This window comes from Acomys russatus, chromosome 8, assembly GCF_903995435.1.
Source record: "Acomys russatus chromosome 8, mAcoRus1.1, whole genome shotgun sequence".
Taxonomy (NCBI): Eukaryota; Metazoa; Chordata; class Mammalia; order Rodentia; family Muridae; genus Acomys; species Acomys russatus.
In genome coordinates this window covers 18,553,730-18,567,062 of record NC_067144.1, presented here as the reverse complement: position 1 = coordinate 18,567,062, position 13,333 = coordinate 18,553,730, and the positions used below count along the sequence as shown (strand labels likewise).

The following is a 13,333-nucleotide window of genomic DNA, read 5'->3' as shown; positions in this document are numbered from 1 at the left end:
CGAGGTTCTAATTAGACTGTTGTGTGTTTACTTTCCTCTTTTCACATCATTCCCTTTACACATCAAACAAGGCTTAAGGGAAATGAGACCACCTGAGGACTGGATGTTGAAGATTTATTGACCAGAAGACTATGGATTAGAGGACAGAAGCGCTAGTTTAGTCCCAAACTGGGTTAGTTAGCTTCATTTGGGCATCAGCTACACATTGCTATCAGCTAGGGGTATTATCAGAGTCTGTTTGCCTCTAGTGGTTCTGGGAAGTTCAATTTCATGTCTGAAAGATGACCCAAAGCATATGAAGAAAATAGGCTTTTAAAGAAATACCGGTAAAAAATAAAAATAAAAAAAATTAAAAAAGAAAGAAAGAAATACCAGTCAACTACATCAAAGTTAGAATCTACTTAAATGTTGGTGGAGGAGCTTTTATTTCACTTGCAGAATGTGTATTCTTTAGCTATTCCACATGTGAGACTCCCTCCCCTAGTACTGGAAAGAACCTTGTAACCCTTAGTATGCAGTGGGCAAATAGTGTGAGGGCCCGATAAAATGAAGGGAGCAAAAAATGGTGGCTTGAGTCTGCATCCATTGCTATAGACTATGAGTTTGGGTGTCAGAGGGTCTTGCCCTATGTGGGAGGAGGTGGAAAGCCGGAGGGCGGTCCTGCCTCTGATCCTAGATAGAAGTGGGAATCCTGCCAGATCCACAGGAAGTTCTGCCTCAAGTCAGATTGCCAGAAGTTATTTTTAAGGGTGATGAGACTGTTTGAAATACCAAGATGTGGGAATGAAGAACACACTCCTAGACAAGCTTCGGAGTGTGAAACTCAGCGTGGTTTCTGTGAAAAGAGCCATGTTAGAGTTGACATAAGCCAGGAGGACAGTGGCTATGGGGGACCTGCAGCTCTGGTTCTGTTCCCAAAGGGAGGCACTTGGTGGACACAGTCCAGGTTTCCAGGGATTACTGAAAGTTGATCAGGCCCACTACCCTGACATCTGGGGTTTGTAAGCGTGGGTCCTCAGCCATATCGCTAATGGCTGAGACGGGCTAATTAACTTAAACATTAGGAAAGCACAAATTCTTACCCTACCTTTTTTCACTCAGTAGCGGTGGCATATGTGGCTCGCATATTATTACCTGGAATGAGATCCTAATGCGCCCACCATGGAAGTCAAACATAGGCCCAGATTTGTTAGGCTCAGTAGTACCAGGATATGGCTACATTCCTTACATTCCTAACATTCCTTGTTGGGCTCCTTGTTCTGGATGGCAGACAGAGGTCAAAGTGTAATGTGATGGTGTCATGTAATGTTCTCCTGTACGCACAGCCTCCCTCTGTGAACGCCATTCTTAAGAACTCATCAGGGCAGAAGAGAGCAGAGGATCGGTGCTAATAATGAGTATTTCACGGTGGCAAGAACTTGTGTAATTATTTTATCTTTGATGTTTTCTTGCATTCCTAAATTTTCTGCAACTAGGATAACCAGAAATAAACATAAAATATTTTTAGAAGTAGGAATAAGCCAGTGGTCTCCAATTTTTTTTTGAGTTATTCACATTTTCAATAAAATACTTTTGAACATATAGCCCCCCTACATGTATATATGTAATAGTTTTAATTATAAAAAGTGTTCTGTCATTGGCTAGTAATGTCAACACTCTATAGTATCCTTTGGATGCGGGTTAACTTTCCCCGAAGTGTTGTGATTTCAGATTTCAAATAGTCTTCTGGTAGTCTCCAATTATTTTTCGCTTGTTTGACAGATCTGATGTGATTGTCAGTGCCTCTTCAGTCCATAGTGTAGCTGACAGAAAGCTCTGAGCTCTTCTGCTTTCGTGATTTGAATTATCTCCACTAGCGTTTTCTTTTCAGAAAACCTGCTAAGCCGTACATCTTTGTGCAGGGCTGGTTTAGTTTACACTAGATAATAGACAAATCCACTTAATGGGGACATGAAAAGAGAAATAACTTGAAATATGCTGGCAGCAATGAACGACCGGGCCACAGGCATCCTCTCCGGGTTGATTGTGGCGGCTGCCTTTTCTAAGGAGCCCTCTCCTGCTCTGTACCACACAAAAGCCATTCGTCTCATGATCAGAGTGAGATGCACACCATTCTGTTAGTGAGACTCTGGGGAAGCGTTGCAGATTTTTCATTGGCCTGATAGAATATGTGTGCAGGTAATATGTATATAGATGCATATTTATAGAGGGAGACTTTTCCTCTTGTCAGTCACTAACTTGTGTGTTCCTTGGGGTGAGTACAAACATTCTGGAAGAATATTAAAAAAAAAAAATGACACCATGAAATAGACTCTAAGTAGGCAATTTTATAAAAGGGGACCACATACATAGTCTTTAAAAAAACATCTCTCACCTTACAATTGCAAAGTATTAGAACAGTCAACTGTACATTCTCAGGCTTAAATGAGGATGAGCTGGGAGCAGGCAGAACCTGAGAAGCTTTGTTGTTATAAGAAGCTTCTGCCCAGAGAAGGAAGGAAAAGCTGGTTGTGCTTTACTGGCCATCTTGACATCTCGGTTAGTAGTATGTGTAGATGTTAGTGGTTTAGGTCAGAAAGTGATTGCTCTCTTGGCCGCCCTCCTACACAGAAAGTCAACTCAGTGAACATTTATCAGACACCTGCTACGTATCAAAAACTGTGCACTTAGGATGCAAGGATCCCTGCCATCTTAGAGGGCATGTTGGGAGAAGCACAGGAACTTTTCATGAGGTTACGCCCAATGAGAAGGTCAGTGGGCAGCCGGAATGTGGCATCCCTGGAGGATGTCTTCCAAGCTGTACTAGAATCTCTCTAGAGGCCCCTATCCCCCAAAAGAGTTGAGGCTAAGGAAGGGAAAAAAACTTGTTTCATTTCAAATTCTTGAAAATATTTGAATAGGTCTATCATGGGTCTCTCCTATATCTGAAAAGCCATAGATTTCTCTTTTCTGTGGGGCACATTCCCAGTTCATTCTAGAAGCACATGACCTCTGGGTGTCACTACCCTTTACTGCTCTCTGATGAAGGGACTATAGCTAGGCATGCCCTATTGACTTGCCTATTCTGAGAATGTGCCCTGTTTAAGTCTCTGGCATCTCCTAGAGCATCATGGAATACAGGGACTTACCAACGACGTTGTGCCCTAACTTATATAGCTTTGTGTTTCTACTTCTCTCCCTGAGGTAAGGCCATCCAATATACTGACCTTTTCCCCCTAACTTAAATTATAGTTTCTCTCCATTCTTTCTTGTTTGCACAGTACTAAAAAAAAAAAAAAAATGATAGGCTTCAATTTAATGTCACTGTCAAGGTTTTAGATGTTTGAGATATTGGCCCCAGTCATCAGGGCTCTGGTGTTCAGGAGATACACCACTCCAGGGACACAGCTGTAGACAGCCACAGTGGACTGAGACCATCCAACTTCGTCGTCTTTTCTTACTTTGTTACACAGTGAAACTACAAAGAATTGAATAATGACTATACTAAAAAGCAAAATAATATCTCTCTGAGGTAGATTTTTTTTCTTAGTGATCGCTGTAGCATTTTCTACGCATGCCTTTAATAAGGACTCACATAATAAATACAATGAAGTAAGTCAACTTCCTTCAAACCTTTATTTAATTTTAGCTTCTAAAGTTTTTGTTAAGCTCATATCAGAATTATTGGGAGGTTCCCCTACCATCTTCCTTTAAAAAAAATGAATGAAAAAGTTTAAAGCTCATTAATATTCATTCATTCATATAGCTTAAGTTGTCTGGAAAGTCACCATTTTGGGCACATTATCAGAGATACCTGATGGACACTTTCATGTTCTTCTGGAATTGTCAGGTCTAGAGCTAGGGATCTGAGCACAGATGATCTCATCCGTGTTTAAAAGCTAATCTCATCAAGGTTCACTGCTGTGTGGTTTGTGTTCTGATAAAGACACAGTAGTGTATAAAGACACAGTAGTGTAGAACAGACATGAACCATGTGGCTAAGAATGTGCTTGCCCTGGGGAAAGAATGCCCAGCCCTCAAGCTGTGCCGGGTACAGAGTGAGCAACCAAGATATACTAGCAGAACCACTCAGGAGAGCAAGTTAGCTTTTCTTAAAATGAGAAAATTGACAACTAAGTATTTTCCATTGGTCCACAAAAATACCCTACTATAAAAAAGGTAAGCAGGGCTGGAGAGATGGCTCAGTGGTTAAGAATGCCACCTACTCTTCCAGAGGTCCTGAGTTCAATTCCCAGCAACCACATGGTGGTTCACAACCATCTATAATGAGATCTGCTGCCCTCTTCTGTAAAGCTCTCATATGCAATAAATAAAATAAATAAATCTTTTTTAAAAATAAAAATAAATAAATAAAAAGGTAAGCATACTATTTTTAAGTGGCAAACTAGGCCCTAGTATTTACACAAGGCCATAATTAGTTTATGGATCCATTCAAAGAACATATTAATTTTTAAAGGCTCCTGTAAAGTTTTTTTTTTTAACTGATTTTCTTAGTTGCGTTTCTTTTGCTGTGCTAAGATACCATGACCAAGACACCTTGTAGAAGAAAGAGTTTATTGGGGCTCACAATTTCAGGGAGTGAGTCCATGACCATCACAGTGGGGAGTGTGAAGGCAACCAGGGAGACAGCCTCTCATTAGAACAGGAGCCAAGGCCCTGCATCCTGATCCACAAGCAGGAGGCAAAGAGAGATAATTGGGAATGGCCTGGGCCTTTTGAAACCTCAAAGCCCACCCGCAGTGATACATCGGTTCCAACAAGGCCACGCCTCCCAGTCCTTCCCAAACAGTCCCACAAACCACAACCATGGATTTAAATATATGAGCCTGTGGGGGCCATTCTCAGTCAAATACCACACTTGATTTATGATTATATCTAAAGAAAGGGAGAGGAAGAAAAGAGAAAAACAACTTTTTATTTAGACAGGTACAGAATAAAATAACCAGCAAGTATTTTTAGAGCTAACAAGGTCTCCAAACCTAAGTACCTAGGGAGACTAGGTGTGGGAGGAGCCATGGGGACGGCTGTCTGATGATTGCAGCTTCTATCTATTGGTTGTTTAGCAGCACAGTCTTGAGTTCGGTGAAATCTATTCTGGTAGGAAAGTCTTGGGCTTGTTTTCTTACCTTTTTTCCCTAAAAAAAAAAAAAAAAAATTAGAGTTTTTCCCATTTACCTACTTCCCTTCTTGGTATCTCTCAAACAGACAACTGTTAGAACAGTATTCCTTCCAAAATCTCTCTCAAAGAGGCCATTGTTCTTCGGGGCCCTTGAGAAAGAGCTCACTCCTCAGCCACATACTGGCCCTAGTCTTCCTAGTCTAAAACTCCCAGTCAAGAGAATGAGGAAGACAGAGGACCCAGAGCCACCAGGGTTCCCTGGCAGTCTGAGAGTTGATGAGGAGCTAATTGAGTAGAAGAAAAAAAAAAAGTAGGCCAACAGAAAGCTGAGTGCACTTGGGAACCTTCTGTTTCCTCTGTTTCATTTGGTTCAGGCTCTGCTTCAAGCTTGACCAATTTCTCTCCAATTACTGTTAAATCACCAAGTTCATTTCTGGTGCAGGCTCCATTTCTCACAGGCACATTCATAACCCCTTCCCCCCCCACCCCACCATGTTTTGGGGTGAGCCAGAGAATAGCCTCTGAGCCTGGCAGATTGGGAAGCTCTTTGGGGCAGAAAGGAGGTGTGTTCTGAGGAGTGGTCGGGATATCAGCAGACTGGGAGGCAGATGAGGTCATTTCAGAACATGGTACCCAGAAGGTGGCGGTGGGGTTGAGCTCACTCTCAGAATCAGCAGTAAACCAGCTGATGCTCCACAGCTGGAAGGCCAGCTTTGCTTCTTATCAGTGAGTTGGGGTGGCGGGGGGCGGATGTTAGAAGCCCTTTTTTTAAAGAAAAAATGAGCCCCTGTTCTATGCCAAACTTGTGGAAAGTAAAGGACTCCAGCAAAAGGGTGTTCCTTGAGGACATGAAATACTCAGGAAAGAGACTGATTTCATCTCCAGAAAATGTTGAATATGTACAAGCCAGAAGCCCAAGACTTTTCCTACCAGAATAGATTTCACCAAACTCAAGACCATGCTGCTAAACAACCGGTGGACGGAAGTTGCAATCATCTTGGGCCCTGCTCTCAGACAGCCCTCCCCACTGCTCCTCCCACTCCTAGTCTCCCTAAGTATTTAGGTTTGGAGAACTTGTTAGCTCTCTGGCTGACCGTGCTTCAGGAGACTAGGAAAAAGAATGAAGCAGATGCCAACTGAAGAGCAGTGGGCCGGGAGTTAGTCTCTGAAGTCAGATGTTCAACAGCAGGCTCTGTAAACCCCTCGTTATTCAGGCCACACAGTGGACGTGAGCATCAGCTTACTGCAGTCATTTGAAAAGGATGCTGGGGGTCAGCAGAGAGAAGGCGGAGTGGGGAAACGCTGAACACAGATGACTAGACATTTTGCCTTCAGTTTTAGACATAGCTCCAAGGTACTAGACCTCTAAGCCTATCCCTGGAAGCTGAAGCCTTCTTCTGAGGACCACCAGCCTTACAAAGCTTTTTGTTTCAAAGAATCCTGGTCTTAGGGCCCATCTGGAATCTTCCTGTGACAAAAAGACCCATTGTGGGTCAGTTTTAGAGAAACAAAACTAAAGGTAAAACTGATAGGCCCATCTGCCCGCACCCCACCCCCTTCATGCTATGATTTTAGTTTTATTCTAATTTTCTGGCAAGGAACAGACATGAAATTATGGTTTTGGCTATTTCAGTAGATTAGCTCACAAAGACTTTATATCCAAACATATTAAGGACACTTATAAACATGTACTCACAAGAAAATCCATCAGCTGGGTATGGTAGTGTACTCCTGTAATCTCACACTTAGTCTGAGGTGGATAATTTTGAGTTTAAGCTCTACCTTGGCTATACAGCAATATTGTCTCAAAAATGAACCACTGACAGCAAAAACACTTTATAAAGGTAGATACGCAAATGGTCAGCAAAACATATCAAAATATTACCCGCATTAATCACTACGAGGTAGGCACATTTTAAAACTGCAGTGAATGACTACTTCCCATGGAGTAGTGCTGTTAAAAATGAAACAGATATTAATGTCAGAAGACAGTAAGGGTGAGGGCAGCTGGAACCTCCATACGCTGTTAGTTAGAATCCCCGTGGAGAACTCTGCCAGTCGCTGAGAAACACAAACCTGTTCCAGCCAGAGGCAGTGAAAAGCTGTGCCCACGGGAAGAGCGGTGTGGCAATTCTCACATCAGCCTTATTCATAATAGCCACACGCTGGTGAGCAGGAGAGGGGATAAATAAGGTGTGAGCCATCTGGACAGTGGATTCTGTTCTTTTACTGCAAGGAATGAACTGCTGACACCAGCAATGCCCATCGTGTAGCTGAACACAGGCCAGACAGTATATACCCTATGGTATCGGTCATAGAAAATCCAAGGACAGGATAGAAATCTAAAAGTACCCTCCTTGTACTACAGGGAGGGAAGAACTGATTGGAAATGATCAAGAATGAGCTCCCTAAGGTGATTGATGGGTGTGAAGTTTATTTTGGGTGACGTCTATACACCCAGATGTATGAAACTGTCAAAACTCCCAGAACTGGGTGCTCAAAATACGTGCATTACATGTAAATTATATTCTCATTCTTAAAATATAAGAAGGAAAAGCCTACTTGTGTGCCGCTTCTATGGCCGTATGTTCATTCTGTACATTGTCTTATAACATGAGGTTGCTCTCTGACTCTCCATCGAACCTGTATCCAGAGTTAGAAAGTGAAGTGTCCCTCAAAGGCGAGGATCCAACAGAAATCCGTTCTGCCTGCTCACCCGCTGGTTTCCAGGTCTCCTCCACAATGAATTAGATGCTGGGTGTCCCTGCTGAGCTCAGCAGTTCCCTGGCATGACCCGAAAAGATCTGGGGCATGAGGTGGGAACCCAGAGCCGTAAGGGAAGAACTCTGCAGTTCCCGCATCTCCACTTCAAAGACAGCGGCTGCGCTTTTATCTGCTTCTGTTTTGCTAGAAGAAAGATCTTACCCTTCGAGGACACATGGGGTCCTGTGACCCAGACAAGCAGCCTGCGAAGGACTCTACTTTGCTCTCCCAACCCAGTCTGCAGGGCCCATCGCTGGGATGCACCACTACTTCTAGCTGGCTTCTACTTCCTGGTGTCCTCTGATGACTCACGAACAATTTGTATTTGGTCACTAGAAAGATGATGCCAGCTGTCAGCTGGGGTGAGACCCAGCGTCGTGAAAGCCACTGAGCTAGCTCTCTCCCTGGCCATGCTGCAAATGTGTGGCCCTGGAGAGACACTCATCCCCGCTCCTCAGAAAAGGTGGCCGCACACAGACTGCTGCCTTCGTTGGTTGTGAACATGACACAAGAAAACATAATGGAGACTTTGGTTCGTGGAATAATGTAATTAGATGCTTTTTTCTCTCTGTGGTTTGTGCGGAGAATATAAGTGGGGTGGAAGACAGATTAGGTGAAACTGCTTGAGTTAAGGTGAGGAGAACGAGCTAGCTAATCCACATCAGGCCGCTGCCTTTATTCTGTGCTCCGCTCCATAGTTCATTAGCGTCGTCACTGCTTTCAGTAACTTATAATCTGCTTGATTTTCCAAGTCAGTGGTTCTCAATCTCCCTAACAGCGAGACCATTTAATACAGTACCTCATGTTACAGTGAACCTTGCCCCGCCACACACACACACACACACACACACACACACACACACACCATAAAATTATTTCCGTTGCTACGTCATAACTGTACTTTTGCTACTGTTGCGGATTGCGATGCAAGAATCTGTGGTTTCTAATGGGCTTAGGCGACCCTCATGAAAGAGATGTTCAACCCCCACCCCCAAAGGGTTGAGAACCACTGTCCTAGAGGAATGGCACACACTTGGTTTGGTCACTCTGTTGAGACACCAGCCTTTGTGATGAAGAGAACATCCAGGACAGTGGAGCACAGGCACCAGACAGGAAGCCCTGGCTGTAGTACCCACCAGCCCCACAACTGACGATAAGACCTTGAACCATTTCCCAGGCTTCTCTGGCTCCTAATTTTGGCTTCCTAAGGACACTCATTACTTAGCTCTGAAGATGGGAGATCCGAGCACTGTCGAGGCGGACTTCAGCCACACTGCACTCCATCTGTCTGGAGTGAGGCCAGTTTACCTTTCTAGAAGGCAGACCTGCAGATCGCCATACTTCCTGCCTCATTGGGTCATTGTGAGTGAGACAGTGCTAGGGATGTGCCAAAACCTTATAAGCTGTTAATTCGGTGCACAAATGTTTGCAGCCATCCATCTGCTGTTGCTATAGACATTCAAGGGGCAAAAGGCACAGGAGGCGGAAAGTGAGGGGTGGGTTAGTTGACGGGGCTTTCCGGCAGTGTGGACCGGGCAGGCCCCGGCTCATGGTGACGGAACTTGTCGCAGGTGACGGCAGAGCTGGATGCCTGGAATGAGGACCTGCTGCGGCAGATGAACGACTTCAACACGGAGGACCTGACCCTGGCAGAGCAGCGGCTACAGCGCCACACAGAGCGGAAGCTTGCCATGAACAACATGACCTTTGAGGTCATCCAGCAGGGCCAAGACCTGCACCAGTATATCATGGAAGTGCAAGCCTCGGGTAAGTAGCTTCTCCCGGCAGGGGAGATATTGGAAGCAAAGGTCCAATCAGCCCTAACTCCCATGCTGTTCGACTTATTCCTACAGATACAAAAGAGTAGAAATCCACCTTTATTTTTAAGGAGGAAACAGTCATAAGAGCCAAAAGCTAAGATTGACTAGTTTAGGCTTGGGGAAGATGAGAGTAGAGCCAGAATCTATGGGCACTGAGGAGAGAATGGGAGGCCAGTGATGGAAACCAGTGGAGGTTGTTAGAAAGTGGACATTTGGGCCCAAACCAAGAGCAGTCTGAGGTGCATAGAGCTGTGCTGTGGTGGGCAGCGAGCTCCTGGGCTGCCCTCCTCCAGTGCCGGGCTCTCTTGACACTCAGGCAGTCCCCTGTTCTTTGCCTCATACGTCTCACAATCGTCAGGCTTTGCTGTTGCTTATAATCACTGGTCTGTAGATGAGTTTAAATAGTGCTGCTAAAAGTTTATGGAAGATCGTGTGATTTTGTAACTTCCCAAGAAAACATGGCATTTTATTACTTTTTCCATTTAAGATTTATTCAAAATGTATGCAACCAATACGTGGTTTCTTCACTGCCACTCTTTAAGGCAATATTTTCTGGAACTAGAGAGAATCAAAGCAACCCAGGAAGAGGAAAAGGAAGCACTTATTTTTTTCTTAGACCTGTGCAATGCTTAGACCCTATTCTTCGGTCTCCTAGCCATCCATACCCATGGCCTTTTGGCAAGTTCTTGTTATCCAGGTTGAAGCTCTTGGTCTGGCTCTCACCTCTATAAAGCACAGTTGGGCTGTGCACCTATTGATAGTGAACATTAAAATGAGATGGGCTGCGGGAGGGGGGGACCTGAAAGTCCTACTGGACTTTACAATATTGTAGAGGTCTGAAAAACAAGCACTGTGTGACATTCAAATGAACACCACTTCAGACCAAAGAGGGGAGAACCCAGTGAGTTCTGTTCACTTTTGCCAGCAAAATTGTCCTGTGATCCATCTGTGTCATAAACAAGATACAGCTGCCAGAGCGACTCAGGTCGTTCTAAGTGTACAGCCTGCACTCTAAGCAGCTCAAGAAGGGCCGACTGCCTTGCGGTCTGCTTGGGAAGTCTTCAGAACAGCATGCTCAGGCTCGTGGCCAGGTGTTTGTGTGAAGCTGAACTACATGCTAACAGAGTCTCCAGGCAGACTGTGTTCACTGAAATCTGAGGGGCAGTGTTGTGATGTACCAGCCGTGTCTTTTCAGGCCCTGCTCAGGGAAGAAAGAGTAAGGACCGTCAGGAATAATGATCCCTTTCCTATGGTTGAGAATTTCATGTATGCTCAGGGCTTAGTTTAGCCCAACAGCTGCCTTTATGATGCTCTCTACAGCTGGCCATCCAGCTACCATGGGAGCCTTGAGAGACACAGTTACCATTACCGGAAGAGAGGCTGGGCAAAGCAACTTAGTGGCTTGCCCTTCATCCTTCCGGATGTGTCTCCAAATGGGTACGTGTGCTGACATGACCTTCGGGCAAGCCAACTTCTATCCCGAGATCCAAATATCCATGGTACCAGAAAGACTGCCGGGAGCTGGCAGTCCCTGAGGACTGCTTGTGACTGGTGGTTGGCTGTGCTTGGCATCTATCAGTCTTAACCAGGAGGGCTGAGTGGGTGACAACACCCCCAAGCAGATGGGCTCCCTACCCCTACAACACCCTCTTCTAGATAGGAGCTTTGCTGAGAGAGGTTTGATAGGCCTTCTCAGCCCTCTCCACGAAGACTGGCTGTTCCTCTCCGCCTACCATAGCTAGCTGTTCAGTCTGGCAGAGCCTGTGAGAATTAAAGGGAGTTGAGGACATCGGTTCTAGGGAAGGTTCTGCAGAGAACCAACCATCTGTGCCACTCTGAGCATATAACAGGAGATCAGGGTCATACCGGACCTGGGGAAAGGCGCTCAGGGTAGGGGTGGGGGGGGGCGGGGGTCCAGAGCAGGATATGGCTGAGGAATGCAGGACTTCAGAGATGAAGGTCTGAGGCAGCAATGACCTCAAGTCTTATAGTATTTGTTTAACGGACTGTATTTTGATTAAAGATGAAATAAACAGTTGTATTAGAAAATAAGGACAACTATCAAAATTAAGACTTTTCTCCCTCTCTGCTAAATTAATTAGGGCTTATGCCTGATTATTTTTAGTAGTTCATGGGACTAGAGAATCCGCATATGCATATTTTCAGGTGTGGTGTTCGTAACATGGAGTCAGGTTTTCCTGAAGCCTCCAGTCTACCCACAGTGCTGACCAAAGCAAAAGTCTTGGTGTGAGTCGGCATCCACCACAGGACTGGGGGAAACAGGAACAATATCCCAACCCCCCCCCCCATCTTTTCCTCACTACAGCCTATCTGCTTGAGCCTCAGGGTGGGAGGTGGTAGATTTTGCTGTTAGGAAAACATGCTGTTTGAATCCCACATCCAATTCTGCTGTCACTGAGCAGCCTGGCATTGGACATCCTGAATCGACTTCATTAGATCTTAGTCTTTCCTGTCTAATTCATAATGTAGGCTTGATTCGCCAATTCCTTCCAGTTCTCAGACACCATGATTCAGTAAGTTCAAAAAGGTATTATTTGTGGAGGGCTCAAGAGATGGCTCAGTATGCAGAGTGACTACCACGCAGGCATGCGGACCTCAGTTTGGGTCCCAGGGCACTATAGCACACTTCACACTGCTTTAATCCCAGCACTGATTACAGCTGAGCAGGACAGGGGAGGTAAGTTCCCATAGCTCACTGCTCAGCCAATTTATCCAGTCAGTGAGCCCCCAAGTGTTCAATGAAGACCCCCTTTCTCACAAACGAAGATGGAAAATGATAGAAGAAAACACTCAATGTCAACCTACAGCCTCCAAACACACACACACACTCACACACATGTGCAGATGCACACCCCCCCCACATAAGGTAAGGTACACACATATGTGGCCATGGACACACACTTAAACACACACACATACACACACATAAGGTACAGGTACACACATATGTGACTGTTGGAATACACTTAAACACACACACATGCACGCATGCACGCACACACGCACGTGCGCCCCCCCCCCCACATAAGGCAAGGTACACACATAGGTGGCCATGGACACACACTTAAACACACACATAAGGTACAGGTATACACATATATGACTGTGGAAATACACTTAAACACACACACATACAAAATCCTTGCAGTCTGTGGCAATAATGCTTAGAACTTAGTTTCCCCTGGGAATATCAGCCTCAATAGTTGAAAATGTGTCTCTTTTAGCTTTAACTTTTATTTGGGGACCAGTTTTTACTAAGTTTCACAGGCTGTCCTTTAACCCACTCTGTAACCCCAGCAGGTCTTGAAGTTGCTGCTCTCTTGTCTGTGCCTTCTGCACATCAGGGACCGCATGCCTGCACCACCAGGGTCTGATGTGAATCTGTGCTTTGATGAACTGTGCTTGCAGAGAGCCTCCTTGATCGTACAGGCTAAGAGCACAAATGAGAGGGGAGACAGCGTGGTGAATCCGCGTCATCCTACCACCCGGGTGTCCCAGAGCATGGCACTCCTCAAGCCTCACCTTTCTCTGAGGAAGAGTAACCCGCCACTGGGATTCACAGTGGGGTGTGGTGGGGTCTATATGTGAGCAGGGAGGAGAGCCGATGAGG

The 13,333-nt window shown here is 45.2% G+C and overlaps 1 protein-coding gene across 11 annotated transcripts in view; it reads left to right on the top strand.

The window, feature by feature from the left end:
• Nucleotides 1-13,333, top strand: part of Kalrn (kalirin RhoGEF kinase) — a 609,660-nt gene that overhangs the window by 325,992 nt on the left and 270,335 nt on the right. For all 11 annotated transcript variants that reach the window (XM_051149844.1, XM_051149845.1, XM_051149843.1 and 8 more), the window contains exon 14: nt 9,454-9,649. In XM_051149844.1, the coding sequence (XP_051005801.1) occupies nt 9,454-9,649 (196 nt within the window). The remainder of the gene's footprint in view (nt 1-9,453; nt 9,650-13,333) is intronic.